This window comes from Podarcis melisellensis, assembly GCF_964234715.1.
Source record: "Podarcis melisellensis genome assembly, chromosome: Z".
Taxonomy (NCBI): Eukaryota; Metazoa; Chordata; class Lepidosauria; order Squamata; family Lacertidae; genus Podarcis; species Podarcis melisellensis.
In genome coordinates this window covers 20,194,253-20,212,314 of record NC_138547.1, presented here as the reverse complement: position 1 = coordinate 20,212,314, position 18,062 = coordinate 20,194,253, and the positions used below count along the sequence as shown (strand labels likewise).

General features: G+C 43.2%; 1 protein-coding gene across 2 annotated transcripts in view; it reads right to left on the bottom strand.

Moving 5' to 3' along the window:
• The window catches only part of AR (androgen receptor), a 221,305-nt gene that overhangs the window by 77,193 nt on the left and 126,050 nt on the right, over nucleotides 1-18,062 (bottom strand). For both annotated transcript variants that reach the window (XM_081897808.1, XM_081897809.1), the window contains exon 3: nucleotides 4,479-4,595. In XM_081897808.1, coding sequence (XP_081753934.1) covers nucleotides 4,479-4,595 — 117 coding nt within the window. The remainder of the gene's footprint in view (nucleotides 1-4,478; nucleotides 4,596-18,062) is intronic.

Sequence of the window (18,062 nt, the reverse complement as noted above, 5' to 3'; positions counted from 1 at the left end):
AGACTTGGACTACCCCATAGGCTCCACTTTTAAGTATGGAGGTCTGGCTGGAAGAAAAATGGATCCTGTTGGGCCGGAGCCTCTCCGAGATTTGGTGTTCAATATTAAGGACTATCAAAAAGACCGGCAGAGAGGAACTGGGAGAGAACTAAGAGCCTCGGATGTGAGATCTCCAGGCTGATAGTAGATTGAGACTGATGGATACTTGTTGGGGACTGAAACCGGGAGGGGGGGGGTGGAGTTTGGGAATCCAAAGGGGACATAATTATAATTTGTTCTGTTTTTATTCTGTTTTGTTATTGGTATGAAAATTGGGAAATTTGTGGAAGGGAATATTGGTCGATCTTAGGAAAATGTTTTAAGAATGAGTATGGATGTATAAGTATTGATGTTTAAGTTTGGATAAGGCAAAACTGGTTTTTAAAATGAACTAAATCAAATGAAAATAAGGCTAGCAAAATAAATTTAGGAAATGGATTAAAGAGAAAAAGTAAAATAATAATATGTTAAAATAAATTATTAAGTTAAGGTTGAGAAATAAGTAATAAGGATTTGCTGAGCTAACAATTTAAATTGGAATACAAGAAGGGGAGGTGTGAGGAGGTCTGAGAAATAAGGTAAAAGAAAATAAGTAATTGAAATATTATGTGTTTTTATTTTTGTATGTTGGTTATTTTTTGTTTATTTTTGTTTTATTATTGAAAATGCTAATAAATATTTTTTAAAAAAGAGAATCCTATTTGTAAAATGCTTATGATTTATGTATGATGATAAATGTTAAAAGTGAAAATGAATAAAAAAATATTGAAAGGAAAGAGCGGGTCAAAAGATTAAATGTAGATAAGTCTCTGCTAGGTGCGGCAGATATTGGGACAGATAGGTGATGGATGATTTTTCTGGCTGTGACTGGACAACAACAAATAAAGGCTGGTTTGTAACCCAGTGCAATCTCACACCTTAAACTACACACTAGCTATTCTCACAACAGCCAAATGTTGATAAAATAAATGACTGTACAGGAAAATGATATCAGAAGGATATTGACAAGCTGGAAGGTGTGCAGAGGAAAGTGGCCAAGATGATAAATGATCTGGAAACCAAGCTTAATGAGGAACAGTTGAGGGAGCTGGGAATGTTTAGCCTAAAGAAGATACTGAGAGATTACATGAGAGCCATCTTCAAATACCTGAAGGGCTGTCACATGGAAGATGAAGCAGGCTTGTTTTCTGCTGCTCTGGAGGGGAGGACCCAAACCAATGAATTCAAATGACAAGAAGGGAGATTCTGACTAAACATTATGAAGAAGTTTTTGGTGTTAAGAGCTGTTTGACAGTGGAACGGAGTCTCTGGGAAGGTGGTAGACTCTCCTTTCTTGGAGGTTTCTAAGAATATGGAGGGCCATATTTCTGGGGTTCTTTAGCTGTGCGGTTAGAATAGATGACTTGGGGTTCACTTCCAACTCTACAATTCTATGATAAGAAGAAGAAGAAGGGGAAGGAGAATATATTTTACTTTACGTTCTCAGGAGCGACAGCATTGAAAAGTGACAGTGAAACAACTGCCTCCCAGCCAAACTCCTGTCAGCATTCCAAAGAGCTGCTCATGGATTTATTATGACTTAACAAGTTAAATCATTAACTGCTTTAAAAAGCGGCCTTTGGGATTTCTTTCTGGATGAGGAGGGAGTTGGAGGGCCTTAGGCTGGCTCAATCAAGAAGGCACAATTCAAAGGATGCCTCACATTTGCTTGGCTTCCTTACTGAATAAACTACAGCCTCTGTAGGAATGGGGAGGGTTTTTTGAGAGAAAACACCCTTAGACCACTTTTAACAACTGTAGAGAATCCTGGGAACTATAGTTTGTTAAAAGGGCTAGGTACTGTAGACCTGCAAAGATGGTGACCATAGCAAACTGCATCTCCCAGGATTCTTTGAGGGAAGCCATGTGACGGTTAAAGTGATACTACAGTGCATTAAATGCATGGTGTGGCTATGACCAGAGGGTGTGTGCATGTCTCTGGTTTCCTAATGGGAGGAAGAAGAAAGGGGCTAAACCTCTGTTTAGGCCTCTGAAGAGGCTTAGTCTGCAGGGCAAGCCAAAGAGTTGCATGGTTTCCATACCAATCCCCAACGTCACTCTCATGTTTTTTCTTGCCTGCTCCCCCCACTACAGAGTCTTTCTCTGTTGCACTAATCCTGCCTCTAGATATAGCAGGTCTTCTTTTCTTGGGAAGGAGGCACTGAGAAAATGAGCGATACTCCTGCTCTGCTTATTATGATTGCTTTCATAGTTAATCTGTATTATTAACAGCTTTATGGATATTTTCCAAGAGTGAGCAAGCAGGAAACTTTCTGCTGGAGGGCAAAACTAGACCACAGAATGTGGATCTTGACAATATGATCACTCTCCATCTTCTGTTCATTTAACTTGTGATATTTCAGTCTGTCAAGTGTGTAAGGCTGAAATCACATGTTCAATACATGTAAGCTGCCAATGTACTATGTTGATTTTAATTTAAAGACCTCTTGTCCAGAGTTTGGCAGGTAGAAGTGAGGTGGAGGGGTTGGGTTCAGTGATAGGGCCAGGTTAGGTTCCTGACACCCCCGCCCCACCTGGAGAGTCTCAGCAGAAGTTGGGGAGGGCTGAGCAGCTGGGGAGGGAGGCAACAACTGTTCAGGAGCTCGAAGAGGAGGGTGAAGTATTGTCATCTAGATATAGACCATCCATCCTGCAGGAGGGCACACTTGAAATCCCAACTCTCCTGCATCTTCACTGATTCCACCAAGCTCTGTAAGTGAGCAGGCGGTAAAATGGCAGATGCAATTCACTGTAAACAAGAGTAAAGTGATGCATGTTGGGGCAAATAAATTATTAATCTCATATACAGTAGAAGCTCATGGAATCTGAATTGGTGATGGTGGAGCAGAAACAAGAAGCCTTGGGAGCATAGTGGAGAGTTCGATGATGATATTGATGCAGTATGCAATGGCTGTGAAAAACCGCAAGCAGGATTGGAGCACAAGAGCCCTCTCCTCTCCTGCAGTTTCCAGCAACTGGTATTCAGAAGCATTGCTGCCTCCAACTGTGGAAGAAGGGCATGGTCAAATTCATGGAGGAGAGGGCTATAAATGGTTACTAACCACAAAAGCTATGCTCTGCCTCCACATTTGGAGAAAGTAATGCTTCTGAGTATCAATTGCTGGAAACCATGGGACTTGCACTTTTATCCTGCTTGCTGATTTCCCACGGGCAACTGTTAGGTGACTGTAAGAGGATGCTGGACTGGATGTGTCATTGGCCTGATCCAGCAGGCTCTTCTTACGTCCCTATGTGTTGGGCACCAAGCAGGACAGATGGAGAGCCCTGGGCACAATGAATGTCTTATTTATAGTTGCAAGCTGCTCTGATAACTCTTTTAAGAGGATCATGAAAATACCAGAATCTACAACTTTTTCACCACAAATCTGCTGCCTAGGACCTTCTTAAGAGAGGTCTCACAGATTTCTCATAGACAACACCTTCTGCTAATAACCACCTTTGCCTCTCTGGCTCTCAGGTTGTGAGAAGCAGATGCCTGCCATGTTATCCCAACCTCCCACATGACACTTTTATTTTTGATAAGGGTAACGTAAATTTACATAATAATGAAATGATTCTGCATCTATTGGCGGTAGCCTGAATGATTCTTGTGCATTTCTGGAAAGATTTACATTTAAAAGTTTGGGATAGTGTCGTTCTAGAAAAATTAATACACAAATGGAGCATCGCCATGTGCCTAAATAAATAGGATAACGTTGTACCACTTCAGTCCGACTTTATCTCCTTTGTAGGTAAAGAGGAACATGCCCAAGAACCTCCTCCAGGCCATGAAAAAATTACTTAATACATTAAGCTTGAGTGTAAGGTGAATGTAGTGATAAATTTCTCTTGACATGGTAGAGTATCTGATTTGGTTATTATTTATGTTTATTTAATCCAAAGAATGTGCCCATTCTACAGCTCTAAGCACAATTTCCCAATATGTCTTACATGCTATATTGCATGTCCCTCCACCCACAATGTAATGACTGCTTGCTTGCTTACTTGTAACAAAACTTTTTGTAGAAAACTAATAAACATTTAATTAAACAAAATGAAAACACATTGCCTTTATCACAAGCTTGCATTCCTGCACCACAGAGGATAATCTCTTGAGGATCTAGCTTTGAATCTGGCCTTGGAGCACAGGTTGGGGTTTTGTTTTGGCTAGAGGTCCCTGCCTGACTCAGCAAGGGCTGGGGTGCTTGCCAAAACCTCAGCGAAGAAGGGCACTAATCTAATCCATTATCAGTGGCAGACTTCTGGGTGAAGAGAATGACTGCAACAGCTGAGATCTTACCCGCATACCTGCCTCCAGCCTCATTTAGATACATGACACATAGCAAGTGAATCAGGTATGCTGCAAAGAATCAAAGGTTCATAAACAGAAGCTGGATTACCTCCGAGAGTCATCCCAGCCTCATAGCATTTCCGAAGGCGGCAGGAGGGACAGTTTTTCCTTCGGAACTTGTCGATGGTGCAGTCATTTCGGCTGGCACAGAGGTACTTCTGTTTACCTAAAAGCATTAAGAGAGCATATCATGAATGCAAAGTGGCAATCCTCCCCTTACTAGAAACAAAGAGCATCAAGTACTCAAAGCGACAAACTAAAATCATACAATTGTAGGGTTTTAAAGGTCCCCAAGGGCCATCTAGTCCAACCCCCTGCATTATAGCTAAAGAATCCTTGACTGGTGGTCACCCAAGCTCTGGCGAAATGTTCTTTTGCCAGGGCAAATTATTAACTATCATTTATGCAGCCACGAAATTAAAAGATGCCTGCTCCTTGGGAGAAAAGCAATGACAAACCTAGACAACATCCTAAAAAGCAGAGACATCACCTTGCCAACAAAGGTCCGTATAGTTAAAGCCATGGTTTTCCCAGTAGTGATGTATGGAAGTGAGAGCTGGACCATAAAGAAGGCTGATCGCCGAAGAATTGATGCTTTTGAATTATGGTGCTGGAGGAGACTCTTGAGAGTCCCATGGACTGCAAGAAGATCAAACGTATCCATTCTTAAGGAAAGCAGCCCTGAGTGCTCACTGGAAGGACAGATCGTGAAGCTGAAGCTCCAATACTTTGGCCACCTCATGAGAAGAGAAGACTCCCTGGAAAAGACCCTGATGTTGGGAAAGATGGAGGGCACAAGGAGAAGGGGACGACAGAGGACGAGATGGTTGGACAGTGTTCTCAAAGCTACCAGCATGAGTCTGACCAAACTGCGGGAGGTAGTGGAAGACAGGAGTGCCTGGTGTGCTCTGGTCCATGGGGTCATGAAAAGTCGGACACGACTAAACGACTAAACAACAACAAACAACAAACACACACATCAGCAGTGGTTTTAGTTTAAAACAATAAAATCACATGCTATTTATTTTTAAAAGTCTGGGGGGCATTTAATACAGCCTTCAGCCTGTGCCAGACATGACCATAAAGGAAAAAGGGATTGGGAGGGAGAAGGGAAAAAGCAAAGTCAGGCATGAATTCTTAAAAGTTAACAGTTCTTATTAGAACAGCTGGGATGGAAATGGTTCATGTAGCTACCTAGACACGCTCAATATGTTACTATTAGTATATAAAGCCCTTAACAACTAGAGATTAGTTTACCAGTGCTCACCCAGATGCCTATGGGAAACCAGCAAGCAGGATTCAAGCCCGAGAGCAACTCTCGCCTCCTGTGGTTTCCCTGAGAATACAATAAAAGCCTGCTGGATGAAGCCAATGGCCCATCTAGTTCAGCATCCTCTTCTCACAGTGGCTGACCAGGTGCCTGTTACGGGAAACTTGCAAGCAAGTATGAGAGCCCTCTCCCCTCTTGCAGTTTCCAGAAGCATTGCCTCAACTCACCATGATAATAATAATAATAATAATAATAATAATAATAATAATAATTTATTATTTATACACTGCCCATCTGGGTGGGTTTCCGCAGCCACTCTGCATGGCTCCTAACAGAATATTAAAAACACGATAAAAGATCAAACCCGAAAAACCTCCCTAAACAGAGCTGCCTTCAGAAGTCTTCTATAAGTCAGATAGTTGCTTATTTTCTTGATATCTAATGAGAGGGCATTCCACTACCAAGAAGACCCTCTGCCTGGTTCCCTGTAACCTCACTTCTCACAGTGAGGAACCGCCAGAAGGTCTTTGGCGCTGGACCTCAGTGTCTGGGCTGAATGATGGGGGTAGAGACACTCCTTCAGGTATACTGGGCTGAGGATGTTTAGGGCTTTAAAGGGCAGGACCAACACTTTGAATTGTGCTCAGAAATGCACTGGGAGCCAATTTAGGTCTACCAGGAACGGTGTTATATGGTCTCAGTGGCTGCTCTCACTCACCAGCCTAGTTGCCGCATTCTGGATTAGTTGTAGTTTCTGGGTCACCTTCAAAGGTAGCCCCACGTAGAGTGCGTTGCAGTAGTCCAAGCGGGAGATAACCAGAGCATGCACTACTCCTGCAAGACAGTCCATGGGCAGGTAGGGTCTCAGCCAGCATACCAGATGGAGCTGGTAGACAGTTGCCCTGGACACAGAATTGACCTGCGCCTTCATGGACAGCTGTGAGTTCAAAATGACTCCCAGGCTGTGCTCCTGGTCCTCATTTGCCTCATTCAGGCACAGGGAGTCCCCCGCCCCCAGCGGCTTCATATAGATATTAAAAAGCATGGGAGAGAGGACCTGAGGCACCCCACAAGTGAGAGCCCAGAGGTCTGAACACTCATCCCCCAACACCTCTTTCTGGACATGGCCCAGGAGGAAGGAGTGGAACCACTGAATAACAGTGCCCCCAGCTCCCAGCTCCTCTAGAAGGTCCAGAAGGATATAATGGTTGATGGTATCAAAGGCCTTTGAGAGAGGCCTCTAATTATGGAGACAGAGCTTAGCCATCATGGATAGTAGCCATCAGTAGCCCTCTCCTCCATGAATTTGTCTAAAGAATTTTACAGCCATCCAGGTTGGTGGCCATCACTGCCTCCTGGGGGAGGGAGTTCCAGAGAGAGAGAGAGAGAAAGAGAGAGAGAGAGCCCAATGAGCCTTCAGCTTTTTGAAGAACAGAACTAGGGACATTTTGGAAGGAAAGTGAAGACAGGAGAAAGACAGCCTCAAAAGCAGGGTGAAGGACAGGTGAAAATGACTATGAGATGCACATAACTTATGCAGAAAAATCATTTAAATCCAGGCTACAGAAGCTTTGAGAAGAATGAGCAGATCAAAAACAAGGTTGATAAGGATTCAGAAGATAATAATGGGAGAGGAGTTTAAGGGCTTGAACAGCCAAGGAACACAGTGAGAAAAGGAAGGAAAGCAGAGTAAGGATGATCATTAGTCAGTGAGAGGGGATGAAGGAAAGCTTTTTAAAAATTATTATTTTAAAGAATTGGAACATCAAGTTCAGGCTTACAGCAGGGCAGGAAATAAACCGAGTACCCATGGCAGAGAAGGTAAAGTAGAATTGACTTTAGAAGCTGAATAGTGTCAAGAGAGCAAGTAATAGAATAGAGAGAGCCAAGAGGGGTCAGGAATAGAAAATCTGGCAAAATGAGCTAAAGTCGGGAGCCTGAGTTAACTTTATCTACCTGTCTCCAGTAAAGATGTTTGGGAAATCTAGTTTTTAGCAGAGCACTTTTGCTGCAGTTTCAGTTCCATCACAGCACTGTAAATAAGCCAACACATCTTATTATTTTAATAGCCTTCCTGTCAATAAATATACCAATGTTAAGGACTCTGTGGTATGCTGATGGGGGTGTGTGGTTTGAATATTTCAACATAAAGTATTTTCAAACTCAAGTATTTGTCAGAGGTGCGTGGTTGTTTATGAGGCTGCTAGATCAGATTATAAAATCACAGTTAGAGGGAACCCCAAGGGTCATCTAGTTAAGTCCCTTGCAATGCAAAAATCATAGCCACCTAACAGGCAGCCACCTGACCTCTGCGTAAAAACCTCCAGTGAAGGAGAGGCCAATTAGCAACTAGTACAAACCTTAAGAAAGATTAATTTATTACTCACACCCCAGGCAGCCTCAAACTTCAAGGTACATCCAATTTACAAATGAAGAAAACTCGTACACAGCTTAGGTGTGACCATTGTTGCACCAAGATGGCAACGACTGATGAAGCAGCGACTGAGAGGTGCTATAAGAACCATCTTAAAATACCTAAAGGGCTATTGCATAGAAGACAGATCAAGCTTTTTTTGCCGTTGCTCTGGAGGTTAGCACCCGAACAAATGAGAAGAAAAGAAAGAACTTTCTGGCTGTAAGTGATGTTCAACAGTGGAACCTTAGGAGGTGGTGGTGGTGGTAGACTCTCCTTTCTTGGAGGTTTTAAAGCAGAGGTTGGGTGGCCCATTGTCAGGGATTCTTCAGCTGTGATCCCTGCACTGCAGGGGGTTGAGCTGGATGGCCCGGGGGGGGGTCCCTACCAACTCTACAAATGTATGATTCTATGGATGAGTGTGGCCAAAGACAACATGTCATTCTCCCTGAATGGCATGCTGCTAAATCCCACCTGTCAGGAATTGGAGTCAGGTGTAGGTCAGAAATAAAGAACACTGGTGTCAGTGAAGTTAACTCTTTATTCAAAGAAACCAAAACAGCACAGGCCTAGTGTTCACAGCAACTCTTCCCAGTAGGTCTTGCCCCAACAAGGCAGTTGCAAGGACTGAATGTCCCCACTTTCCCACAGCTACCTAAGTCCTTTCCTCTCCAGTGCTTTCCCCAAGCAATTAGAGACTGCATCTGCATGCAACCAAGCTCTCCACTGCTCTTTGCATTTCTCTGTGTGTTCTGGGAGACCTGGTCTCTGCAGGAGGGGAGACTCCCTGGCTTCTTTAGCAGCCTGCCTCATCTCTGCCTTTTGGCCCCCCTCATCTTTAGCGTCCACTTCTGCCTCTGACTCGGGACTGCCCTCTGCCACAGACTCCTGCTGTTCATTAAATTCTGTTACCTCTTCAGCTTCTGACATCTCCTCCTTCCAGTCTGCTCCCTCTTGTCCCACTGACCACTCATTATCATTCCACCACCAATTCCGTGGCTTGAAGTCTTCTTCCCTTGGGGGTTCCCCATCTGGAGCCTCCCACCACTGCCTCCAGTGAGCTCATGACACCACCATAGTACTATAGACAAAACCATGGCATTCCTTAGGAGGAGGCTGCTGTCCTAGGGGACTGACCTTGGCTGAATCCACAGCAAGCTAGTTTTTGCTCTGGGGCCAGCCATGTCCTGTTCCAGCAGTCCCCATTTGCAGGAAGAGCTTCCTCTCAGACACTTACTAGCCAGCTGTATCCCAGGCAACTGTTGAGCCCCCAGCAAGAACTCTTGCCCACCCTCCTCTGAATTACATAACTGTGCACTCTTTTGTCTGACACAGTTGACCTCCATCAGCAAAAATCACATCAACAACCCTGTAATCAAGGCCCATGCATAAGAAGTCATTATAAGGTTTTTCTCTTCTAATAATGCTGCTCTCCTCTCTCTTTGGATGCATGGTGGGATGTTATGGCGTGGAGCTAAGAAACAACCAAGGCTTTTTTTTTACACACCCCCCCCAAACAACAACAAAACCCGCTAAATAATTTCCCCTTATTAGAAGCTGGTTATTACACTCAAGACCCCTTGGCAACCAAAAAAAGGAGCATAATGGGGCTCGAGTGCATTAATGTGCTATTTCACCAAGTTCTTTTAGCACAACCAGCTCTCAGCGGCTCCTCTCTTCAAAGCTCCCCTCCCTGGACCTCACTCGTTCTTCCCCATTATCAGCTCTAAGGGTACTTGTATGATTTGGGGAGGGCAGGGGAAAACAGGGGGACTTGCAAAAATGTGTTTGAGCCTGGACTGAGTGTGGATGGTGAGGGGATAAAGAGGCTTAATAGGGCCCATCTGGAGGACTGGGCACGAAGCTGTAAGTACAAGAGAGATATGCAAGCTTTATAGTCAGCATGGTGTAATGGTTAGTGTTGGAGTAGGACCTGGGGGACCAGTGTTTGAATCACAACTCAGCTGTGAAGCTCACTGGGTGTGTGACCTTGGGGTCCAGTCACAGCATCTCTCAGCCTAATCTACTTCACAGGGTTGTTGTGGGGCTTAAATGAGGAGGTGGGGGGAACCTGTACATGCCACCTTGAGCTCCTTGGAGAAGAAGGTGGGAAATAAATAAAACAAGCAAACAAACAAATAACTGGCGCCCTGATGTTTCCAGGAGTCTCTCTCCCATTGTTCCTAGCCTCTGCGATTCAGTTGAAGAGAACCACTCCCCCTGTGGCCAATTTTGGGTTCTAGGTTGGCAAATATGAGAAGAGGTGTCCCTTTAGGTACCTGCTACCCCCCCCCCCCAATATTTTTCAGCCCAAGGGCCACCTTCCCTTCTGGGCAACATCCTGGGGGAAATGAGGCAAAAGTGGGCAGGGTAACCACTTCAAATTTTACGTTTGAACAATAGCTTGTGGGCTAGTTTCTACATGCACTGATATACACCTCTTTACCCTCCATGCCAAAAAGCAAGAGCCATGATCAGAATTCAGGGGGGAATTCTGGTCAGGCAAAAAATACTCTCCAAGAGGTGAGAGATCCCAGGGGTTCCAGGCACCTGCCCAGGTTTGATTGCCTTAGAACAGGCTTCCTCAAACTGGGCCCTCTAGATGTTTTTGAGACTACAATTCCCATAATCCCTGACCACAGGTCCTGCTAGCTAGGGATCATGGGAGTTGTAGGCCAAAAAACATCTGGAGGGCTGAGTTTGAGGAAGCCTGCCTTAGAATGTGGTGCCTTTAGGATGTATGGCTTTATTTACATCTATATCCAACCTGAGCCTAAGATGGAGGTCAACAGTATTGGATCCAGCACAGAGCAAGCAGGTCTCTGTTTCTCCAGCTTTCAGTCTGCTTCCAGTTCAGCTCTCACAAATGGCATTGGCTCTTGTTCTCCAACATAGCAGCTAGATGAGGGGGGTGGAGGAAAGACCCACCCATTAGCCTGGGTTGCCTCATCACTGCAGCTCTTGCAGCCCTGCTCATCCTTCTGGGATGCTTATGGGGACGCTTAAGTGGCCAGCTAAGCTCATTTCCTTACAAAGCCTCAAACTCCTCTTGCCCGATTCCAACCTCACTGAACTCCAATAATTGGAAGGAACTCGGGGCATCATCCAGACTGAACTCCCAAACCTACAGCAGCAGGTTAAAATCACTAGAACTCCTGGACATCCAATGCAGCTGATCGTTGGAGATTCAGGACACATAAAAGGAAATCCTTCTAAGAACTATGGAACTTGTTCCCCCAGGAGACAGTGATGGCTATCAACCTGTGTGGCTTTAAAACCACCACCACCACCACCTCTTTATGGAGGAAAGAGCTAGCAATAACTACTAGCCACAATGGCTCTGCTTCCATAGTCATGGATATAAACATTCAAAATTTTTGCCTAAAGAATTGCGAAAGAAAGAAAAAGTAAGAGGGGGAAAAAGCCCCTGAGCTCTCAAATTAGCATAGACCAGAGAATATGTTTAAAAGCGAAGACACCTTACACACATTTTGTTTATTCTTTACAGTGGTACCTCGGGTTACAGACGCTTCAGGTTACAGATTCCGCTAACCCGGAAGTAGTACCTCGGGTCAAGAACTTTGTTCAGGATAAGAACAGATATCGTGTGGCGGCGCAGCAGCAGGCCCCAATAGCTAAAGTGGTACCTCATGTTAAGAACTGTTTCAAGTTAAGAACGGACCTCCAGAATGAATTAAGTTCGTAACCAGAGGTACCCCTGTATTACTGAGCTATATACATCTAAAAATCCAGATGACCAATAAATTGAGGAATGTTGTCACAGAACATGAAGTTAAAGAACTAAATTTGGGTCACTTTAACTACTTAACCAGGGCAATCTTTTCTGAGAAAACTTTTAATGCAATTAAAAAACAAAAACCTTGTTTTGATGGTATGAAGTCATTTGGGTATTTTTTGTTTTTTGTTTTAAGTAGAAAGATCTACTCTTGTCTATTTTAAAGAAACTTTCTAATTCTATTCTTACTAGAGAAATTATCAACATTTTTTTTAAATGAAAATCTATTTCTTGTTCTGCTTTGGCAGTAATAAAACAGTTATTTTGCCTGTATTAAAGTTTCTTTTTGAATCTTCTCCAATAATACTCAAAAAGAGATTTTTTAAAAAATGGCCACCCCCCCAACCGCCACTCCTCACCAAGGGAAGAAACCCAGACTTTCTAAAACAATTTTATAAGGAGCATAAATAAGCAGGTATTTGTATTCCTTTTCCTTTGATACAAGGTGCCCACAAACATGTTCTGGGCTCAACATTGAGAGAATGGGGCTTTTATTACAAAAAATGGAAGGTTTCCCTTATATTATTCACCTGTATAAAACTTCGGAATCAGTAACCAACGCTTTCCTCCTAAATTCTTCAATGGCTTGAAAATCTTGTTGCAAGAAATTAATTCCTCGTATGTCTCCACTTGCACAATTACTTTGTTACCTATTATCTTGCTAACACAACAAATTTTCACAATTTACCGACTGGGAAGTCTCTGGCTTGTGTCATGTTAAAGACAACTGGGGCTTTGACATTATTGGGGTTACTGCCAAATTATCTATACAATTGTTATTATAACTCAAAGCTTTCAAAGGTTTCAGCTTCATCAAGTGTTACATATCACAATTATTCCAGTGACAACATCGCAAGTTACCAGACCCTTTACAACTTTAAAAACCTGTTAGTTGGACTGGAAGCAGTGGTCCGAGATGTGGGTGGCATTTCTACCTTACACAATATTTTACTGGATTAAACTAAGAGATCACATGTTGGTAGTAAAATTCCATGGGAACATGACCTTGAACTAAAAATAAACTGTGATTCTTGGTATGCCATATGGATCCAGCCCCAGTTTAAATCCATCTCTGCCATGGTAAGGGGAGATGCTACAAAATTATTTGTCACTGGTACTTTTCTCCCCATACCCTCCAAAGGATTAAAAAGAGAGAGAGATTACTCTCCCCGATGTGCTGGAGAAGTTTTTTTGTTTTCATATGTGGTGGTTGTGCCCATACATTGCTGCATTTTGGAGGGATGCATTTCAAGAAATGAATAGCATTACAACTTCAGAAGGATACTGACAAGCTGGAAAAGAGATTCCAACTAAACATTAGGAAGAACTTTATGACTATAAGAGCTGTTAGAACAGATTCCTTCAAAAGGTAGTGGATTCTTCCACATTGGATGTTTTTCAACATCGTTTGAATGGCCATCTGACAGGGATGCTTTAGTTGACAATCCTGCATTGCAGGGGCTTGGGCCAGATAACCCTTGAGGTTCCCTCCAACGCTACAATCCTATGATTCTATTATCTATGGCAATGTTTATGCTTCAGTATTACTGTTATTTGTTAATTATTTTCATTGTAAAATTAAAGCATTACAAATAAACAAATCTGTGAATGGATGGGAAGAGATGGATTAGAGTTGTGTCTTCCTTTCTTCACACTACACACCTCTCTTTCTGCTCTCCCTTGACACTCTTGTGGCTTGAGCTCACTCTCCTCTACTTGGTCTGAGAGATAAACAGGCGCCATGCAGGATGATCTGTGGACGTCGGCAAGCCCAAACCCTCCAAGCCCCTTGCCCACCGTTGTTTAGCTTTCCCTCCAGAGTTAGGCTCAAGAAATGTCCTAAGAAGGAGAGTAATGGCAATGCATACGCATGCACGGAGGAAAAAAAGGTAGGGGGGAAAGCAAGCAAGAGGCAATATGATAGAAGTGTATAAAATTACTCATGACCTGGAGAAAGGGGTGGTGTGAAGAGAAAAGCTTTCCCCCCTCTCCCAGAACTCCAGAACTCGTGGACATCTAATGAAGCTGAATGTTGGAAAATTCAGGACAAGCAAAATAAAGTCCTTATTCATGCAGAATAGCTAAAGTATGGAACTCATTTCCACAGGACGCAATGACTGTGACCAACCTGGATGGCTTTAAAAGAGAACTGGAAAAATTCATGGAGAAGGCTATCAATGGCTATTAGTCATGATGACTATGTTCTGCCTATGGTCAGAGACAGTAATGCTTCTGAATGCCAGTTGCTGAAAGCCACAGGAGGAGAAAAGGAATCTGTCTAGCCACTTTGAGAACAGGACGCTAGAGTAGATAGACCATTGGCCTGACCCAGCAGAGCTCCTCTGATGTTCTTAGTGTGCCTATGAAAGAGGTTGGGGAGGAACGAGTCTCTGAACAACTTTTGATACTGATCAATGAATGAATCATTCACTGCTCCACATCATGTACATCACTTTCATTACTTACATAGGTGACCCAATGTAAGACAGGGGGAGTGAGACCACCATTTCCAGTTCTAACATTGCCCCAAGAATAAACACTAGTGTGCACTTTCATTGCCGCAGATGATCTGCACTTACGCAGTCACTTTAGAATTTCCCTCAAGCATTTTACTTGAAAGATTTCTATGTGATCCCTTCAACAACAACTTAGGAACAATGATAGTTGAACCAATGCCACCTTGGAACAGCTCTGTAACCAGAGTTCTTGCTTTTGCCCATGATGTGTAGATAGGCAGAGAAAGTGACTTTCCAAAGATATATGAAGTGACTCTACCAACTTTTATGAGGTTATGCAGTACATTATGTCAGTGACTGTTAACAGTGGAGATACGAAACAATGTTCTCTATCATGGGCCATCTTTGGAGAAATAATGTCTTCATTTTGGATGTGGTAAAGGCAGCGTGTTGGAGCAAATTATATTTTGACAGGTCTTGTGGTTACTACACTTAGGCAGGAATAAATTGGATGCACAAATATAAGATGATGGTGGGGAGACACTTGGGTTGACAGCAGTCAACACGAAAATGATATTGGGGTCTTAGTAGACCACAGGCTTAACATGAGTCAACAGTATGATACAGAAGAAAAAAAGAAAAGAAAAACTAATGCTATTCTTGGTTGTATCAACAGAAGTCTAGTGTCAATGTCAACGGAAGTAATAGTACTGTTCTATTCTGTCTTGGTTAGACCACTCCAGTTCTGGGCATCACAGTTTAAGAAGGATGTTGACAAGCTGGAATGTGAGCAGAGGAAGGTGGTCAAGGGTCTGGAAATCAAGCCTTATGAGGAATGGTTGAAGGAGTTGGGTATGTTTAGCCTGAAAAATAGGAGACAGAGTAGATACGATAGCCATCTTCAAATATCTAAAGGGCTGTCACATGGAGGATGAAGCAAGCTTGTTTATCCCTGCCCTGTAGGGTAGATCCCAAACCAACAGATTCAAAATCCAAGAAAGGATTCTGACTAAACGTCAGGGTGAAATTTCTGAGGGTAAGGACTATTTGGTAGAAGAACACGCTCCCTTGGAAGGTGGTGGAGTTTCCTGCACTGAAAGGTTTTAAGCAGAGTTTGGTTGGCCATCTGCCAAGGGTGCTTTAGTTGATTCCTGCAATGAAAGGGGTTGGACAAGATGACCCTTGCTGGTACCTTCCAACTCTACCATTCAATGATTCTAAGACTATGCAATGCAGAAACCAGAACTTTTTCTTCAAATTTCTTCAACAGGAAAATGGGAGCATAGGGGCTAAGGGGAGTGGAAGGGAACAGATTCCCAGAGGATGAAATTTGCTCTCCCCTGCCCCTCCCCAGCTGCCTAACCCCAGTCCAGGCGTAGAAGGGAAGTTCCTGTGTTGCCTAATTCCTCTTTTCCTCCTTTCCACCCACCTGCATCAACTACTACCCACCTCCTCACTCCTGACTTACCTGCTTTCCACACCCACCACCTTCATTATCATCATTTCAGCCATTTATATACTGTGTAAAACTATCATTTCTAAGACATGCACAATAGGTTACAAAAGAGACACAAGACAATCTGAAGTAAGAAATACAGATTTGCAACTAGCAGCAATGTTTGGGGACAAAGACATAAAGACAAGGACTCAGCTGTGTGGTACCAGCTCATCTCTTATTTAAAGCCTAATGAATTGTCAATTTTACTGCCTTCAGCTCATTCCTTGGATAAGGTTAACTGATGGGTCTTCTTATAGTTTACTTAGGGCCCATCCACACTTTCCTTTGTTCTGTGATTTCTAGTATTTTTTTATCTACCTACTAGATATTACCCCATCACACTCCCCAGGAAACCATGCTGTTTATTGCTGAATTGGAACAAACAGAAAACCTGAATAAAGATCTGTCACTTTTCTGAACCGATCCTATAGCTGGTTCTGAAGGGCATTTCATATGCTTTCCTGTGAGTGGTATTGGGATGGTTCTCTCTCACGTGGCTTGATTCTTAAGTCTTGCTTCCAGATACATACTACATTTTGTATTACAAAAAGCAACTACAATGTTATGGCTTGTGTCTTTATTTTTTACAGTTTGTTGCCTTAATCCTGTTAAGTTAAACATTCCAATAAAATCTATTTTTTTAAAAAAATGAAAAACTAAAGAGTTCCCTGACACTGATACATTGGCTGAGGAAAACTTGGGATGCCATGTTGATGACAAAATTAACTTTTTCAAAAGGAATGTGGTATCTAATAATTATACCTTCACTGCACTCTTTTTTGGCACCTGCTAAAAGCATTTTTAAAAGCCAAGCCTACCCAGATGTTTAGAAAGCTGGTGTGAGTAAATAAAAAAATAATAATATCTCCACCAGGCCCAGAGGAGGGCATATTCAGATGTGCTTAGTTCTTGTGGTAATCCACTGTGTGAGACAGCAATGTGGAGGCAGCTATCTGTGGTTCCTGCATTGCAGGGGGTTGGACTAGATGACCCGCAGGGATCCCTTCCAACTCTATGATTCTATGAAATGAAGACTGTCTTCACATGCAGCTGATGCAATATGCTTACATGTGCGATGTAGGAAAGTCTAATCTTGGCATGCAAGACAGCAGAAGGAAATCAATAGAAGGTTTATATGCAAGCAAAACAAGAAACATTTCATCACAATCATGCACCTCCCACCATTGCTTACAATTTTCAGAATGACTTATCCTAAGCACTTCAAAATAAAGTGATGAGTACTCAGCTAGGCATCCTTTAAAATACACAGAACTGTAAATAGCTTTTATATGTTCTTGAGGGTTCTCTTTACCCACCCCCTCCCAACTCTTTCTCCATCTCTTTGGAAATATCTCTCAATGGCTTGGTGGCAAAGTTTAATTTCTGTTTTCCATTTGGCAGGCAATGCATTATTATAGTTTTCTCTACACTGAAAGCCACAACAAACACACAGCTCAATTTAACCCTCCCTTTGTTGGTGCCATAGCATCATTAAGGATTTCCAAAAAGGAAAAAAACAAGTATTTTTGTGCCTATTATGAAAGGAGGATGCAAACATCTAAAGGCAATCTGTGTGATTTATGCATTAATCACTCTTACTGAGGAACAAGGTAACAAATCATAGATGTGCTGGACCACTGTCTTACCATGGTAATGGACTGGATGAGAGCCAATAAACTGAAGCTCAATTCAGATAAGACAACGGCACTACTAGTGGGAAGTTTCCTGGATGGGAGGTTGTCTGCTCTTGATGAGGTTACATTCCCTCTGAAGGAGAAGGTACAAAGCTTGGGGTATTTCTAGATCCACTGCTGTCACTTGAGGCTTAGCCAGCCTTAGTGGCACAAAGTCAGCTTCCTTCAGCTTCGGCTGGTGGCCCAGCTGCACCCCTATCTGGAAAGGTATACTGTATTTTTCGCCCTATAGGATGCACCAGCCCATAGGACACACCTAGGTTTTTTTTGGGGGGGGGGGAATAAAGAAAAAAAATTATTTCCCCCTCCCAGCCACGGCTTCAGCGCGCCCAGCGCTCCGCAGGGCTCTCCAGGCTGCGGATATCTGCCTGAAGCGCGGGGCGCTCTGCTTCAGCGTGCCCCGCACTCCGTGCAGCAGGCTGCTATCCGCAGCCTAGGGAGCCCTGCGGGAATTTCTGCGGGCTCCCCAGGCTTGCTGATAGCTTCCTGAAGCCCGGAGAGTGAGA